The 15,768-nt window shown below is 44.0% G+C and overlaps 1 protein-coding gene and 1 non-coding gene across 2 annotated transcripts; both read right to left on the bottom strand.

Annotated features, from left to right (window-relative positions):
- On the bottom strand, positions 1–11,691 carry LOC146252586 (large neutral amino acids transporter small subunit 1-like). The gene is made up of 11 exons (XM_084679621.1): positions 11,616–11,691; positions 10,083–10,634; positions 9,664–9,789; positions 6,585–6,690; positions 6,353–6,397; positions 5,538–5,661; positions 5,139–5,242; positions 4,542–4,638; positions 3,951–4,100; positions 2,285–2,459; positions 1–1,881 (listed from the first exon to the last, which is right to left on the bottom strand). The coding sequence occupies exons 1-11, from the start codon at positions 11,689–11,691 to the stop codon at positions 1,805–1,807; spliced, it is 1,632 nt and encodes a 543-aa protein (XP_084535747.1). The 3' UTR covers positions 1–1,804.
- A 1,081-nt stretch (positions 11,692–12,772) lies between these two features.
- LOC146252585 (RNase MRP) lies at positions 12,773–13,023 on the bottom strand. Its single transcript, XR_014732171.1, has one exon.
- Between the last annotated feature and the right edge of the window lie 2,745 nt (positions 13,024–15,768).

Below are 15,768 nucleotides of genomic sequence, written 5' to 3'. Positions count from 1 at the left end.
TGTACCCACAACGGTCACTAACAATTAAGTTCAACTAACAATTTTTTTTTATTTTTTTCTCATAAAGTCCCAAGATGCCAATAATACAATCAAAGATTTTACTTATTACACATGATACTTGATACTTTGTACACACCTGAACAACAGCACAGTATGTTGTGCCTCACATGTAGAACAGTGACTACAGAGGACTCAAGAAGGTGGCCATTTGAAACGTTACATTTTAGTATGTAGCATATTTATACTCAAACAAAAATTGGTAATCCATCCCCATATCCTTATTAAATGTACAGTATTCAGTCTGACTGTAAACTGTAATCAATAATTTCACATTCCTGTTACTCTTAACATTGTGCTTCCTGTTTGCTGTTATAGTGCCATTGACAGGTTGTTTCCAATCCACCGATGTTTGTCAGACCAGGATGTTGTAGCATTACACAACTTGCATAATCGCAAAAAAAACATGGACGTCATCTAAACAAAAAAAGCCTCTTCATTAAGTTGTGGGGTTTTGTATGGAACTCTCCCGAAAGCAGTGTCCCAAAAACAACTGTTCTTTTTCCTCCTCCCTCACCCATAACATTATTATATCCTGCTGGCTCCCTGGTTTGTGCTAGTTTGTGCTTTTTCCAGCTCCAATAGGTTCAAACTGGGCTAGGGAGAGCTGTATGATTTACTTTCAATATGACAAAAAGATTTCGGTCAAACAACCATCTCTGATGTCACTTAAGCTACAGAACTTGGAACATTCATTCTGGTCTGAATGTCTGAAATTATCAAAGTATCAGTAGCAAAACAGCCATCCTGGTATAGGCACATGTCTTCATGTGCGAGGGAGCAAAAAAACATTACAATACACAGACATAAGAATGTGGTCCTTGTTAAAGTGGAAAATAAAACATGATTATTGACGGGGAACGTCCAAGTTCACCAGTGCGGTGTGATGCTTAGAACACTGCTGGTAACTTCAGGTGTGTCATAGTCATGATACGATATATAAACATCCCAAAAGAAGATTGACTACGGTGTTATGAGGCATGGCTTACAGGATGAGGTATACGGAGGGTTAGGCAACACAAGACGGAGCTGCATCACAATAACAATCTTAAGGCAACACATCTGAGCATAAGACAAGACAGCGTCACTCTGTACAATGTGCTCTCGGTAGTGCTGGGTACAAATCCTTACGTGATTGACTTGAGGATATTTTCTTTGTGCCACAAACCAGCTTTGACCAGCCTAATTGTAATTGTAAAAGAGTATAAACTGACAGAAAATAATAACGAGATTGTAAAATGCTAGATTTTTTTTTGTTGGAAGATTAATTAATGTGTTGATGTATTTCCCTGAATATTTCTTGTTTTTTTCAGGGTTAGGTTTTATCGTAAATACAGCGAATCGTTTCTTTAACCCTGCACTGTGTTGAATCAGAATCTGAATTAATCACTACATAAAGTTATTTAGTACGACTAAGATTACATAATGGTTCATTGTTATTGTGTCTATTGTTAGTAAAGTTTAGCACACTGTCCTCACATTACCCTTTTCCAAACATGCTTCTCAGGTAGTTAATACAGTAATTCACAAGTAGCAGAAATAGTTTGAGGACTGAGGGCAAGTTACAAATAATTCCTACGAAAATGTAAAAATAAAATAAAAAACGAGAAAAATAACAATACGCCAAAGTACAGAATACATTCTCTTCAACCCAACTTTACCAGCAGTCATGGAAGTCGAGCCACAAAAGTAACGCTCCGAAACGCTTCACCCATCCCTCTTGGGGGGTTGGGAACCCCATGCAGGACTACTCTGCAGATTCAAGCACCTCTCGTTCCTCTGGGACGGACATCAAGACCTTCTGGCAGAACATCGTGAAGATCTCTGAGTAGAGGAAAGGAGACAGGTGGCTGAGCTGTTAGGGAATCGGGCTAGTAATCTGAAGCTCGCCAGTTCGTTTCCCGGCCGTGCCAAATTACTTGTGCCCTTGGGCAAGGCACTTCACCCTACTTCGGGGGAATGTCCCTGTACTTACTGTAAGTCGCTCTGGATGAGAGCGTCTGCTAAATGACTAAATGTAAATGAGACAGGAAGTATGAATCAAACCATGTCGGCTGTTGTTATTGTGTGCTTTCACTCAGTCTGACTGGGAAATTGCACTGTAGTGAGCAGTACCAACAACCTGTAGCCTAAATAACAGCCATGCAGCATACATACACATGTATGAGGCTCTGATGAAGTTACAGTCAAAAAAGGAGGAGAGGGGGGCGTTCTAGGACCAGCTCACCTAGAACCTTCTGGATGACGTGAGGCTTCTTCCACTTGTAGCCCAGCAGGTAGGCCGGGATGCCTGTGAGGATGATGGCCGTTCCTATGAGGCACTCGAAGGGTGCGGCCCAGAAGGACACCACGATCATAAAGACACAGCCCAGCACAAACACAATGGGGATCACCAGGCAGATCTGCAGGGAGGAGACGGGAGGATGGCGTTTAACCATCTAACGTCAGTTGAGACGAAGACATGTGTAAACATCTAATGTTACATTTAACGCATTGTGTGGTACAAATGAAAGCCATTTTACCCGAAGCAACATAAAATAGTGAGTACTATGTAGTCAATAGAGCAGACAATTTAGGGCCAGCAGTGTTTTGTTCCAACAGTATTTCAGCGGTTAGTGCCAAGGAACGGTGTGCATTTGTATAATGTCCTCAGTGTTATTGTCACCAGTCTAACCCAGGGAGAGTTACGGGTTTGAAGACTGTTGGCGCAGCGGGGCGTGATCCGTATTCGTTTTCTTAAACGGCAAATCTGTTCACATTTTGAGGATTACTGAACACTCAGTCTGCTCTCAACTCCACATAGTAAACATAGACACGAAAGACATATTTATCCGGTTGTTGTTAAACAATAAGTGGTCTGATATGGATGGGAAGATGAAAGAAACAGGGCTAATCAAAGCAATGTTCTCAGTTTAAAATGCACCAAAAAGAACTGACAACAAACATACTTTCCTGCAACACGGGGGAGAAATTGTTCCCTGGTTCCTGTGGTTAGCAGTTTCAATGGGGTGTCACTAACAATGGAATCAATCTGCTCAGTTCGGCATGCTATTCAGGTAGTGTGTTCCCACAAGACAAGGGAATTTGCACTAACAGTTCTTTTGGGTGCTGTGGCACGTAAAACTAAATATAAGGAGATATTGCAGACAAAACAGAATAAGATATTTGCAGCCATACTCATTTGAAAAGGTCAGGTCATAATATAATATTTTTATGATAACATACACTTGAAAAGTGTATTTAAGAGTCCTCCATGTCCTTCGCGGCATTTGGAGAGACTCTGAGAATATAGCTTGAATACATAAAATAAAAAAAGTATTTCTATGTAGTCATTTCCGTTTTGAACATGGGAAACCATTTATTTCAAAACTGAGGGTGGGGCGCCCCGGTAGCTCACTGGAAAAGTGCACATACCATACAGCCTGAGGCCTTACCGCAGCAAGCTGAGGCCTTACCGCAGCAAGATGAGGCCTTACCGCAGCATACCATACAGGCTGAGGCCTTACCGCAGCAAGATGAGGCCTTACCGCAGCATACCATACAGGCTGAGGCCTTACCACAGCAGGCTGAGGCCTTACCGCAGCAAGATGAGGCCTTACCGCAGCATACCATACAGGCTGAGGCCTTACTGCAGCAAGATGAGGCCTTACCGCAGCATACCATACAGGCTGAGGCCTTACCACAGCAAGATGAGGCCTTAACGCAGCATACCATACAGCCTTACCGCAGCGGCCTGAGTTTGAATCTGGCTTTGGCCCTTTGCTGCATGTCTTCCTCTCCCTGCCTTTCAAGTTATACTTCTCTATAAACTGTCCAAGTAAGCATAAAAAATGCCCCAAAAAATATATATCTTAAAAACAATATGGCAGTGTGTGGTTGTGAGCGGGCCATACCTTGATTGGGCGGTGGAGTTCTGGCTTTTTCCAACGTAGCCAGAGCATCCCAGCGATGGCCATGCCCACACACAGCCAGGTGAAGAAGCTGAACAGGTTGATGACAGAGAAGATGTCCTGGGAGATGGCATACAGCATTGACAGGAAACACTGGAAGGAGCGGAAACACAGAGAGACAGAGGGGGGGTTATATTGTACGGGTTAATGGCACAGTGGTGCCATCCTTCAACTGCCATAGACTGCAGTAGCTGTGAACCAATTTGGGACGGACATCTTGTTATTACAGAAATGTACTTTTTCATCAGCTACCATATTATCAGAGATGGAAAGTAACAAAGTACAAATACTTCATTACTGTACTTCAGTAGATTTTTCTGGTATCAGTTCGTAACAATTTTTCTGACAACTTTTTTACTAAAACACTAAAACAGGTAGTAGTAATGCCTACTTTTGAATACAATCTACTGTCATGTTTATAGTGAATCTTCCACCCTCAATTGTCCATGGAAGTTTCTCAAAAATTCTGAATCTGTATTTCACAATTTAGAATCTATAATTCACAATTTTTACAATCAGTAGAAGTAGACTTACAGTGAAAATGAGGGAGGGCACTGGGGTGAAGAGGTCAGTGTGGACCAATCCCAGCGCAGCAGGAAGCTGGCCCTCTCGAGCACCAGCGTAGAAGAGCCTATGAAGCGAGGAGAGAGGCAACCAGCCAATCAAGACCAACCATGTGCCATGTGCTACAGATGGAGCGAATTGTTTTTGATACTATCTTTAGGTTTTAATTAAAATGCAAAAGAGCTGAATATTTAAGCTGCATATAATTAATATTGCCCACATCTCCATCTTTCTCTCTTCTCCCTCTCATTCACTCTCACTCTTTGTTGTCTCTCACTCTCTCTCACTCTCTCCACTCTCTCTCTCTCTCTCTCTCTCTCTCTCTCACTCTCTCTCACTCTCTCTCACTCTCTCTCACTCTCTCTCACTCTCTCTCACTCTCTCTCACTCTCTCTCACTCTCTCTCACTCTCTCACTCTCTCCCACTCTCTCCCACTCTCTCCACACTCTCTCTCTCTCTCTCTCACTCTCTCTCACTCTCGCTCACTCTCTCTCACTCTCTCTCACTCTCTCCACTGTGCCTTACTCTCTCTCTCCTTTAACTCTGTCACACACACACCTACTGACCGTGCTGACGTGAACAGACTCCCGTTAACGGCGCCAAAACAGGACAGACCCACAAAGACTGGGATGAGCCAGGACATGACTCCAAGATGGTACTCTCCAAAGCTCTGGAACACCACAGCAACATCCTCTCTCAAACCTCAGCATTATCACTGAGATCACGCTCAATACTCAGAACCAAGCCGGTACTCACTGAGCAGATGATAAAGGACAATTCTAACAACATTACAGAAGTTAGTGCCGTGGAACAGTCTTTGCAACAATAGCGTCATATTTCAAATGCCACATTACAAACATGTACATTTCATGTTTGTAATGAAATCGAAACTGACCAAAAAACGGTCAGTTTCGACAATCGACAAACGACAATCCTCTGCTTCCTTTCAACAAAGAAGTTCTTACCACGGCGACCGCCTGTGATTCCACCATCACTTCAGGAGGGATGGTGGTGAAGTAGGCCAGGTTGGTCAGAACATACACCACCGTCACAATGGGCATTGAGATGATGATGGACAGGGGCAGGTTCCTGGAGGAGAGGGCAAAGGTCACCAATGATCCTCCAAATGGCACACACACACTTACGTAACAGGTGTGGCCACGTCGCTCGTCAGAGTCACTTTCACACGATTTGGACCAAACAGGGGCTTGACCTTGTGACCTCAGACTTGTAAAAGCGACCATCATTTTTGTAAACATTGCTTTAACAAGCTACGCCACAGAGAAGCTAGCTCTTCAATAGTGCAGGTGGGCTGTATTTATACTGAGGAGTGAGTTTAACCAATTCGGTTACGCTTACATTCGGTAAATGATGCATAAGGAAATTTGTTTTGGTCACGTTCATAAGAGAGCTCATTAAAGTATTCTACAGTTGAAGAGAAAGTGGGTTGAAGAAATGTGTTGACCTGTTTCATGCAATTTGATCACCGTGCTAAATGTGAGATCTCATAAATAAGCAGGATATTGAACTGAAAAATGAAAAGATTACATTGACAGAACTATATTAAAAGAGCACAATATGATACCTCAGGCGTCACATGACTTCACTATCACCTCGAAAACAAGTCCATGCAATCAACCCATCGTAAGCAAGCTTCGTGAAGTTGGGAGAACACAATCATATTGCACAGCATAGCCACTGGATTCGTGGATATGTATATTTACAGGGTAGCTGTTACTATGCATAATCCACAACACAACCTCCGTCACATTTAAGTCACCTCTCTGGGTTGATCATCTCTTCAGTCACGTAGTTGAGGTAGTTCCTTGAGGAGAGGAGTCACAGCGAAACACAGAACTGATTATGACACTGATCAGACAGGGCCCAAAGATAACATACAGAATCAGGGGATTTTGATCGATTCATTCACTGATCAATGTATTGATTTACTCAATCCTGCATGTAAATGTTTTCGTTTTAGTGTATGGTGGCAGTGTTTTCACAGTCCCTACCAGCCTCCAAAAGCAAACAGTCCACTGTACAGAGCCAACACGATGTTGTCGACTCCCCATTTGCTGTCTTCAAACGCCCGGTCCGGCATCAGATATGGCACGTCACCTGTTCGGACACAGGGAGACGGACATTGATAGACTGAACTGAACGGAAGACGAAACACAGTTTGGACATTAGATTGTAATCTCTGTGAGGGCGTGAGGTAGAACCTTTGACTGCAGCTGAAGAGTTTGTAAACCCTTCTGTACCTCGCTTTGGATAAAGAGTTGGTTAAATAAATACAGTAGCCTTTTCTGTTAGGCTGTTATTATTACTCTAAACCAGTGGGGTTGTGAGGCCTGGGCCTCTGGGGCTTAAGCCCGGGGTCTTAACACACACACACAACACCTGCAAGTTAGCTGTGAACGCCCAGTTATCGCACAGCATAATGTCTGTAAAATCAATAGCAGCAAAACAAAGCAGGAAAAACATAATAGGACATTTGTATCTTTTGGGGAAATAAACTTGGGAAATGCAAGCATTTAGAACAGGAATCGGTTGTAGAGGAGTTTGAGAGGATTCCAGAAACGCAAAGTGTAGCAGCAGAGACAGAGTTGCGGCTACAGGTTTGTGCAGGATTGTGTTTGCAAATGTAGCTGGTTAGAGGCTGCTCGTGCCTGCTGGCTTTCTGTTGGCAGTAGTGGTCACGCTTGACATATCAGAGGTGGCGTGTGTTGGCATGAGTCGGCCAAGTGCAACATTTTGCGCTTGGGGTGCGGTGGGACTCTGTCTGGGGTCTGGGCTAAGCCCCTAGTCTCTTCAAACTCTGAAAACGCAGCTGCCTCACTGTTACATTGCTGAAAATGTCTGACACACCAAACCAAACAATCTCAGGTAACTTTTCTGTCCTTGCAATGTCTAAACAACATGCAATCACCTATCTGGCCAACATGTGGACCTGGGCACAAGGGTCACATATTTCAAAAAAAAAAAATTTGAAACAAAAGTTGTGGGAAGTTGATTTTTGGAGGGGTAAAAAAAGTTGAGAAAAAAAACAGCTTTCAACAGCTTTAAGAAAATATTTTCGATCTTGTCACATTTTAATAACTTTCAAAAATTTGAATGCAAAATGTTAAACCTAGCTGACGTTCAGCCACACCGGGAATCTAACAGGCAACCTCTGACATCTGAAGTATGACAACTACTAGGGATGGGTCGTTCGGCTGTAAGAGCCGGCTCTTGTAGGTTAACGTCTGGAGCTGGCTCGCATATCTGAAGAGCCAACTCAATTTTTTGTAGATTAATATAGCCTATACAAATTAAATGATTATGAAATAATAAATTTTTTTTGTATTTAAAATAATTGACTAATTCAAAGAACAACACAAAAATATTTGTAGACCTAAAGGCGCACGAGGCTGGCTGCCAGCCCAATTTAGCCCCGCCCACACAAAAAAATTGGTCGGGAAGTTTTGTCTGGACAAGCTCGGTTGGGGAAAAACTATGTATACAATGAAATTGTCAGGGCGGGCTTTATACGATGATGGACAGATGATCAACAGTAACGTTATCAACCACATCACCAAAGAGCGCTTGGGTTGAATTCGTTTTCAACAAACAACATATTACATTGCTCTGATTGCTTGTAGGTTTATCCAATTGAGCAAAGAGACATTTGTTTTACGAGTTCGGTTGAAACACGCCCCATAGTCACAGCCCAACGGAAAGTTATCAGACTCATATTCTGACTTTAATTATGAGTAGGCTATGACACTGTCAGGCTAAAGGCGCACACGATCATCCTGACATTTTGTTCCTGTCAATCATACACGTGGTGTCAACCAATCATACTGCATGAGGGAGGGCCGAGTCAACTCACACACTTAGTCAGACCAGTAGTCGAACCTCGGAGGAGAGAACCATGACAAATCAATGCATTTTTAAAGACATTGCGGTTAAGGTAGAGTATGATTTCATTTAATCATTTAATTCAAATTGTTTTCACACCTATCATAGTCAAATTCATAGTTAAAACATGATTTTTTTTAAAGACCCGTTCGAGAGCCAAAAGAGCCGGATAAGAGCCGGAATGCCCATCACTAACAACTACCAGTCGCACACTTCATCACCCTCGTGCATGTTCCAAGCTTTCAGCTTGCCGCCCACTGTAGTTTCCATGGCAACCCAATGAGAGAAACACAATGGTGTCCGGCGTGGCTTCGCAGCGTGAGCAGATGTAGCAAGGAGAAGAGAGAGCGAGAGAGACAGACTGGCACATTTAGCTCGTCCCGCCCTGTATGTTTGGTGGTTTTCCAAAAAAACGCTATGTGGTTAGTAACAATGAATGGAGTTAGGTAATGGACACAAATCAAGTATCTAAATCAATACAAATTTAGGCAGAGATCCTGATGAAATACAAATTTGCCTAAATTTGTATTGATTTACATAGCCTACTTGATTTGTGTGTATATATATATGATAATATTCATAAGCCGAGTGTATAAAAAGATTTAGAGAACGAATCAAATTAAATCCAGAAAATATATAGGCCTAGGCCTAGAAAAAACCTACAGAAAATCCATCAACGAAAACAAAGAATATCAGTGACACATTAATCTTCTGGTAATTTACCCTGACATTTAATATTCAACTCACCACTTAGACTACAACAAATCAATACCTTCCACTGGGAGGCATATATCAATATAAGAAATACAGCAGTGGGCCCACTTGAAGCTGTTCAGCAGAGCGGTAGTAAAACTAGAGCCGTCAAACCAGCAGAACCGCACTGACAGAGAAACCGAAAAATATCTATATCAAATCAATTGTATTTGTATAACCCTTTTTACAGGCAATGTCACACAGGGCTTCACATGCACCCATAGAACTGCACCTAAACCTACCTGAACCCATCAGCACACGTTCATGATTTAGGAACCATCGGGGGAGACCAATTGCAGCCCACAGGCCATGGTGATGGAAGAAAACCATAACAAAGAAAGAAACACTATTCAGAGTCCTCCAGCATTCATCAACCTGAAGCCCCTGCTGGAATCAAAACCCACAACTCAGAGCTACGAGGGTATAACTCATCCGTACCTGTACCAATCTGGATGAAGCCGAAGATGATGATGATGATGAGGGCCAGCAGCTTGGAGGCGGTGAAGAGGTCTTGGACCTTGGTGGCTGCTCTCACGCTGATGCAGTTGACAAACGTCAGCGTGGCTGGAAGAGGGAAACCCAGGGAACAACATTATTGTCCCCCAAATACAATGTTCCGGATTGTTTCGCATGAATATAATGGCTCGATCATTTCCACGTGGATATACATTGTGTGTGTGTGTGTGCGTGTTTTCTGTTCCGAAAGGCCAAGAAAAACACTAGCCTTCAACTGCGAATACATCCTGTTTATCCAGTCTCTAACCCCAGGGTTACGGTGACACGCAGTTGGCCCACACATAACGTTTGTTTACATGACATACGTAAGTGTAACACATCGCCGTGCTGGATGCACTCACTGAGACACAGACAGGCGATGATCTTGGCGGCGCTGTCGGGCACACTGCAATGAGGGTACAGCGGCTTGAGCAGGTAGGTGGCGAACACCAGCGAGACCACGTATTGGGAGGACGGTCGGATAATGAGCATCTCCACCCACAGCTTGAGGAAGGCCGCCAGCTCCCCGTACACCTCTAAGATGTAGGTGTAGTCGCCCCCGGATTTGGTGATGGTGGTGCCCAGCTCGGCGTAGCACAGGGCCCCCATGGTGGAGATCACCCCGCAGACCGACCACACCACCAGGGAGAGGCCGGCCGAACCCGTCTCCTTGACCACGCCGGTGGGAGTGATGAAGATGCCAGAGCCGATGATGGTGCCGATGATCATGCCCACGCCGTTGAACAGCGTGATGCTGCGTTTCAGCTCGATCTTGCCCGTCTTGGGTGGGGAGCCTTCGGCGGGGGCGGGGGCGGGGGCGGGGGCGGGGTTGGAGGGGCCGGCCAGGGGAGAGGAGGGAGACGGGGGCTTGTCCTGCACTATTTCCTCCTCGTCCGGTACTGCCTCGGTCGTCACTGAAGGGGGGAGAGGAGGAGGTGATTAGGAAAAGGAACGGGTAGAATGTTTTCCGCATTGAGACAACGGTGATTACAAAAAATTATACTTTTCTAACCATGTGTTTTTACATAGAACTAACAGACTCTATGAGTTTACATGAACCAATGCCACAAACATACTTATGGACAAACAACAAGTTTTTAGGAACTGCAGACAGCTCACTGTGGTTAAACTAGGTTGAACACGTGACCTGACACAGATGGTGTGTAGCCTGTGTGTGCTAACGTGTGCATGTGTGTGTGTTTGTGTATGTGCATGCATGCATGTGTATGTGTGTGTGTCATGCTAAGGGCCCAGGGTAAACACCATCCCTCACCCTTACCCTCCTCCATCCTGTTCATCTAGAACCAAACCCCAGTAACCGTGGTTACCACTTACAGATATGCCGTGTCACATTGGAGGATGGCGTGTAGGTGTGTTTGTGTCAGAGTGGGTCTGAGAGCAACCGTTAATGGTTACAAGCTCTTCACTGCAACCTCTTCAGACACCTTTAAGTTATTTGTGTTCCACTGAACGCCTCATGTCAAAACAGGCTTTCTGTTTTCCTCTATAGCACAGCAGGGGGTTAAGCAAATTCCATAAAAAAACCCAAACATCCATGACACAGTCTAATTACGGAGGAGGCAGACTGGTCCACCCCTTCATAACACCTCCATCTCATAGTGAAGCAGCCAGACTGATGAGTGGGAGACCATCCTGTCTGACCACGCTGCAACACCAGAACGTTCCCTAGCACGGGGTAGGCAGATGCAGCCATGCACCATGTGGTGTGTCTATGCATGCATGCGTGTTCATGTGTGAGTGTACGCTTGAGCGGGTGTGCATGCGTGTGAATGCGTGTGTATTCATGCGTTTGTTGTGCGTCTGAGTGTCCTGTGTGTGTGTGAGTGTTCTGTGTGTGTATGTTCTGTGCGTGTGTTTGTGTGTGTTCCACCTACCCTCCATCTTCTCCTGGCTCCCAGCCTTGTTAACACTCTCCCGACTGCTTCGTGATTTCAGCTCAGGCTCCGTCATCCTGTCCCGCTCTCTTTCCTTCTCTCTCTCTCTCTCTCTGCCTCTTCCTTCCTTCCTTTATTTATATACGCTCTCTTCCTCCTCCCAGGGTTTCTCTTCCCCTGACACACTATCTCTATCTCCCTTTCAGTCTCTCGATACTCCCCCGTCTCCGTGGTTCCCCTCTACCTAGTGCCTCAGTCTGTCTCTCTCTCTCACACACACACAGTCTCACACACTCATGCAATCTCTCTCTCACTCTATCTCCCTGCTCTCTCTCTCTCTCTATCTTTGTATTTATCGATGCCTCTCTCTGCTCTATCTCTTTCCTCCTCCGAGCGTGTCAGTGCAGAGCGGGAACGTGCTGCAAGCGGAGCCTGATATAGTGATGCTGCTGCTGGCTTGCTCCTGACCACGATCAGATGAGGAGGGGTGGGGTGGGGGGGCTACGCCCACTCCCACTGAATGATGGGAAAGCTCAGTGGAGGAGGAAGTAGGTCACGCTAGCTTTGGGAGGGAGCCTCCCTGTGAAGCTGTCTTGTTTCTGCTCTGGCTGTGAGGCGCCGGTGTGTGTGTGTGTGTGCGTGTGTGTGTGTGTGCCATGAACAAAGGATGGCGGAAGAAAGCGAGGCACTCCACCTAGTGGACATGAGGGGGAGGCCAGATTTCTTTGTTCTCTTCCATGATGGAAGAGGGCAATACAGGGGAAATACAATTGAGAAATTATATAACTCAATTTAAGTATTAATTTAGCAGAAACTGTTTTCTAAATTCCATTTCAGTTCTCTTGACACATGAGGATTTGTATCTGGATCCTCAAGGTTTGCAGCAGACTCCTGAGCTAGGCCATGATTGTAATCATCCTTGACTGAATTACTAATTACATGAATGTTCCTTAAAGGAATTGCTGTCTGATATTGGACAAAACTATTTCATTGTAGGCTATCAAATCGTATAATCCAGTGTAAATAAGAAACCAATGTCAAGAGAGTGTTTATACAGCTTTCATCCACTAAATGGCGCTCCTACCACACTAATTGGCAAGTGTGCTTGGTCGAGGGGGGGGGGACAGTTTGCTTTTGTGAACTGAACATTGTAAAAGAGCATTCGGAGAATGAGCCCCGTTCTGTTCATGCGCATGTATTACTTGCATACCTATCGCACTGACAATGACGGCTTGAGAGTGCCAAGCTCTGCTCCGAAGAGCGTCTTAGCTGCATAGTGACACGCTCAAGCCGGTAACTGCATCCACGCAGAGCAATTTCTGCTACGAGTCCGGGGACTTTCCCCTAGGCGGATATGGAGAAACTCGTTCTCTGTTGGTAGCCTAGTGTACAAGTATTCTGAATGCCCGGATGTTTAACGAAGGTAGCCGCTATATAGCCAAGAACCATAACGTAATTATTCCACTGACGGTTTGTGAAGTTGTTCATCAAATAATCAATCGCAAATAGTTTAATATTGCGATTTTAATAGGATGTGATCTAATTTTAGTCCTTCCATTAGTTTTATGAACTTGTAAGTAGAAAATACAACTGCAAAGTTCGGAGGAGGATCATGGGAAGTTTTAAAGGGACAGACCTCCATAACCTCCATTCGTTTTGAAAGATTGAGAACTTTATATATTTTAATCCACTTTCTATATTGTCTACAGTAAAGTCTTGTGGGCTAAACCGGTACCTAATATCGTTTTTTGTTGTTGTTTCTCTATTTACATTTATGCCACAGTTTTGCATATTAGTTTGTTAGTTCTCTAGCTTTCCTTTTGTGTTTGTTTCTTGTTCACTACTTTTGTGTTCCCTGTCAAAAGTGACCGCCCTATTATAGCTGACTATAATTCCATAATAATACATATATTATCAACTAATGTTGTGTTACATCTTTTCAGAAACTTAAGTTCTTGCAAACATTACAAGTTTTAAACTTCTGTTTGCTATTTATGGCCTGTAGGCCTCATTGACACAAGTGTATGCAACACATGTGCATGTTGGGTCTGGGAGGTTAAGGGTGTTGTCTGTTGTATGGGTGTGTGCCTGAAATGCCTGAAATGTTTGTCTTACCCATTTTTTGAATGACCGGTCATTTTTGACCAGGAACACCACAGGTGTACAAAAGTTAAATAAAACACCCACATTTTTATGAAATTCTGAAAAAAAATTGGGGCTGTTTGGGCCATTTTTATGGAGAAAACAAGGAAATCGGTCAATTTTGACCGGAACACAACAGGAGGGCTAGAACTGTTTGCTCTCTAATCCTGTCAAGTCTTTATTCTTGAGATGTATTTGCTGTGCCCTTTCCATCTGTGTTTTCCTATTAATTTGTATTTCTAACTCCTGCTTCCTTCCTTCTCTGCACCGTCAACGCCCTGCACCCTCTCCTTTTCCATCTCCCTCTCAGTCCTCTCTCTTTTATCTTTCTATTTTCTGTTCCCATTTTCCGTCACTCTTTTCTTCTCATCCTGTTTCCATTTCCCTCCTCCACCTTGTTGTCTTCGTCTCTGTCCTTCACTCTCATCTTGCTTGTTTATCTTCCTGTTTTCCTTCCCTGTTCTTATCAAACTCCATCTGTCTCCTTTCCTCCTACATAAGCTTCTTTTCATCCTATCTTTTTGCTCTCTCTCTCTCTCTCTCTCTCTCTCTCTCTCTCTCTCTCTCTCTCTATCTCTCTCTCTCTCTCTCTCTCTCTCTATCTATCTATCTCTGTCCACCTCCTCTCTCTTTTTCTTTCTCTTTCTCTCTTTTTTCTTTCTTTTTTCGCTATCTCTCTCACAAACGCTCTCTCTATTTCTCACATTCCCTCATTTCTCCAAACTGTTTTGCTTTTTCTTTTCTCAGCTCCTGTCTCTTATGTTCTCTCCTCTTGCACGGCTGTCTGGCTCAGAGCTTTCTGTACCTGTTTCCCCCTCTCCATCCTGTTCTTTCCATTCATTCTGACTTACCCTTTTATACTTTCCTCCACCTCCTCCTCTTCTCCTCCATCCTGCAGTTCGTATTGAGCTAATCTTTCTCTCTCTGCCCCTTAAAGTGTCACATTCCAGTCTGTCTTCTTTCCAATAAATCTCTTATATTCCCCATGCTCTTTATTCTGCTTCCTTTATTCTTCGCCTCTAATATGAAATGTTGTCTCCCCTGGTGGTCTCTCTCTCTCTCTCTCTCTCTCTCTCTCTCTCTCTCTCACTCCATCTCTCTCTCACTCCATCTCTCTCTCTCTCTCTCTCTCTCTCTCTCTCTCTCTCACTCTCTCTCACTCCATCTCCCTCTCTCTCTCTCTCTCTCTCTCTCACACTCCATCTCCCTCCCCCCCCCCTCTCTCTCTCTCTCTCTCTCTCTCTCTCTCTCTCTCTCTCTTTCTCTCTCTACATCTCATCCTTTCTTTTTGCCACTGACACATCTTCAGTTCTTTCTCTCCTTTCCTTTCCTTCCAAACATTCCACTGAGACATCCTTCGCTCCGCTCCTTCAATCTCACTTCTTCTGTCACAACCTAACGACCTGATCTTACTACCGTTATGTAATTACCATATTGTGTAATTACAATTATCACTTCATTTCTATCATGACATCACAACGATCCTTAGGAAACTATATTTATTTTACAGTGTATGAAGCTTGAAGATATAGCTTAAATATTACGTAACATGGGGCCTAACCCTAACCCTATACTGTAATTAACTCGCCTGACGTTTTCTGTTTATTATAACTGATGCATTGCATAATGTTTTGGATTTCTCCCGAGTTAAAATAACACGTGTGTGCGTGAGCGTTCATGCATCTTTATTTGTCAGCCGCTCAACCTGAAACTGAACGAAATGAAACAACCGAAATGCAGCAAAGCCCATCAGATAAGCAGGATCAAAACACCGCTGTTTTTAATTCCTCCTTGATCAATTGTCACCAGAACTGTCCTAGTTAAGATATGACTCGCTGTTTTCACTGATGTAGAACACATCTTCTGCTCTCTCAGACAACTGCTCTAGGTTGTCTTGTTCTTTTCCCAACTGACAAATCTCTCCAGTGTCTCCCAGGCCTTCCGCTGTTTTCCGAGACACGCGATTGGGGTACCGGCATACTGCGTTTCCATGTAGCGCTGCTTTGCTTCG

The sequence above is a fragment of the Hypomesus nipponensis genome, chromosome 18 (assembly GCF_054491055.1).
Source record: "Hypomesus nipponensis isolate SF chromosome 18, ASM5449105v1, whole genome shotgun sequence".
NCBI classification, from domain to species: domain Eukaryota; kingdom Metazoa; phylum Chordata; class Actinopteri; order Osmeriformes; family Osmeridae; genus Hypomesus; species Hypomesus nipponensis.
This window is presented reverse-complemented; position numbering and strand designations above follow the sequence as displayed.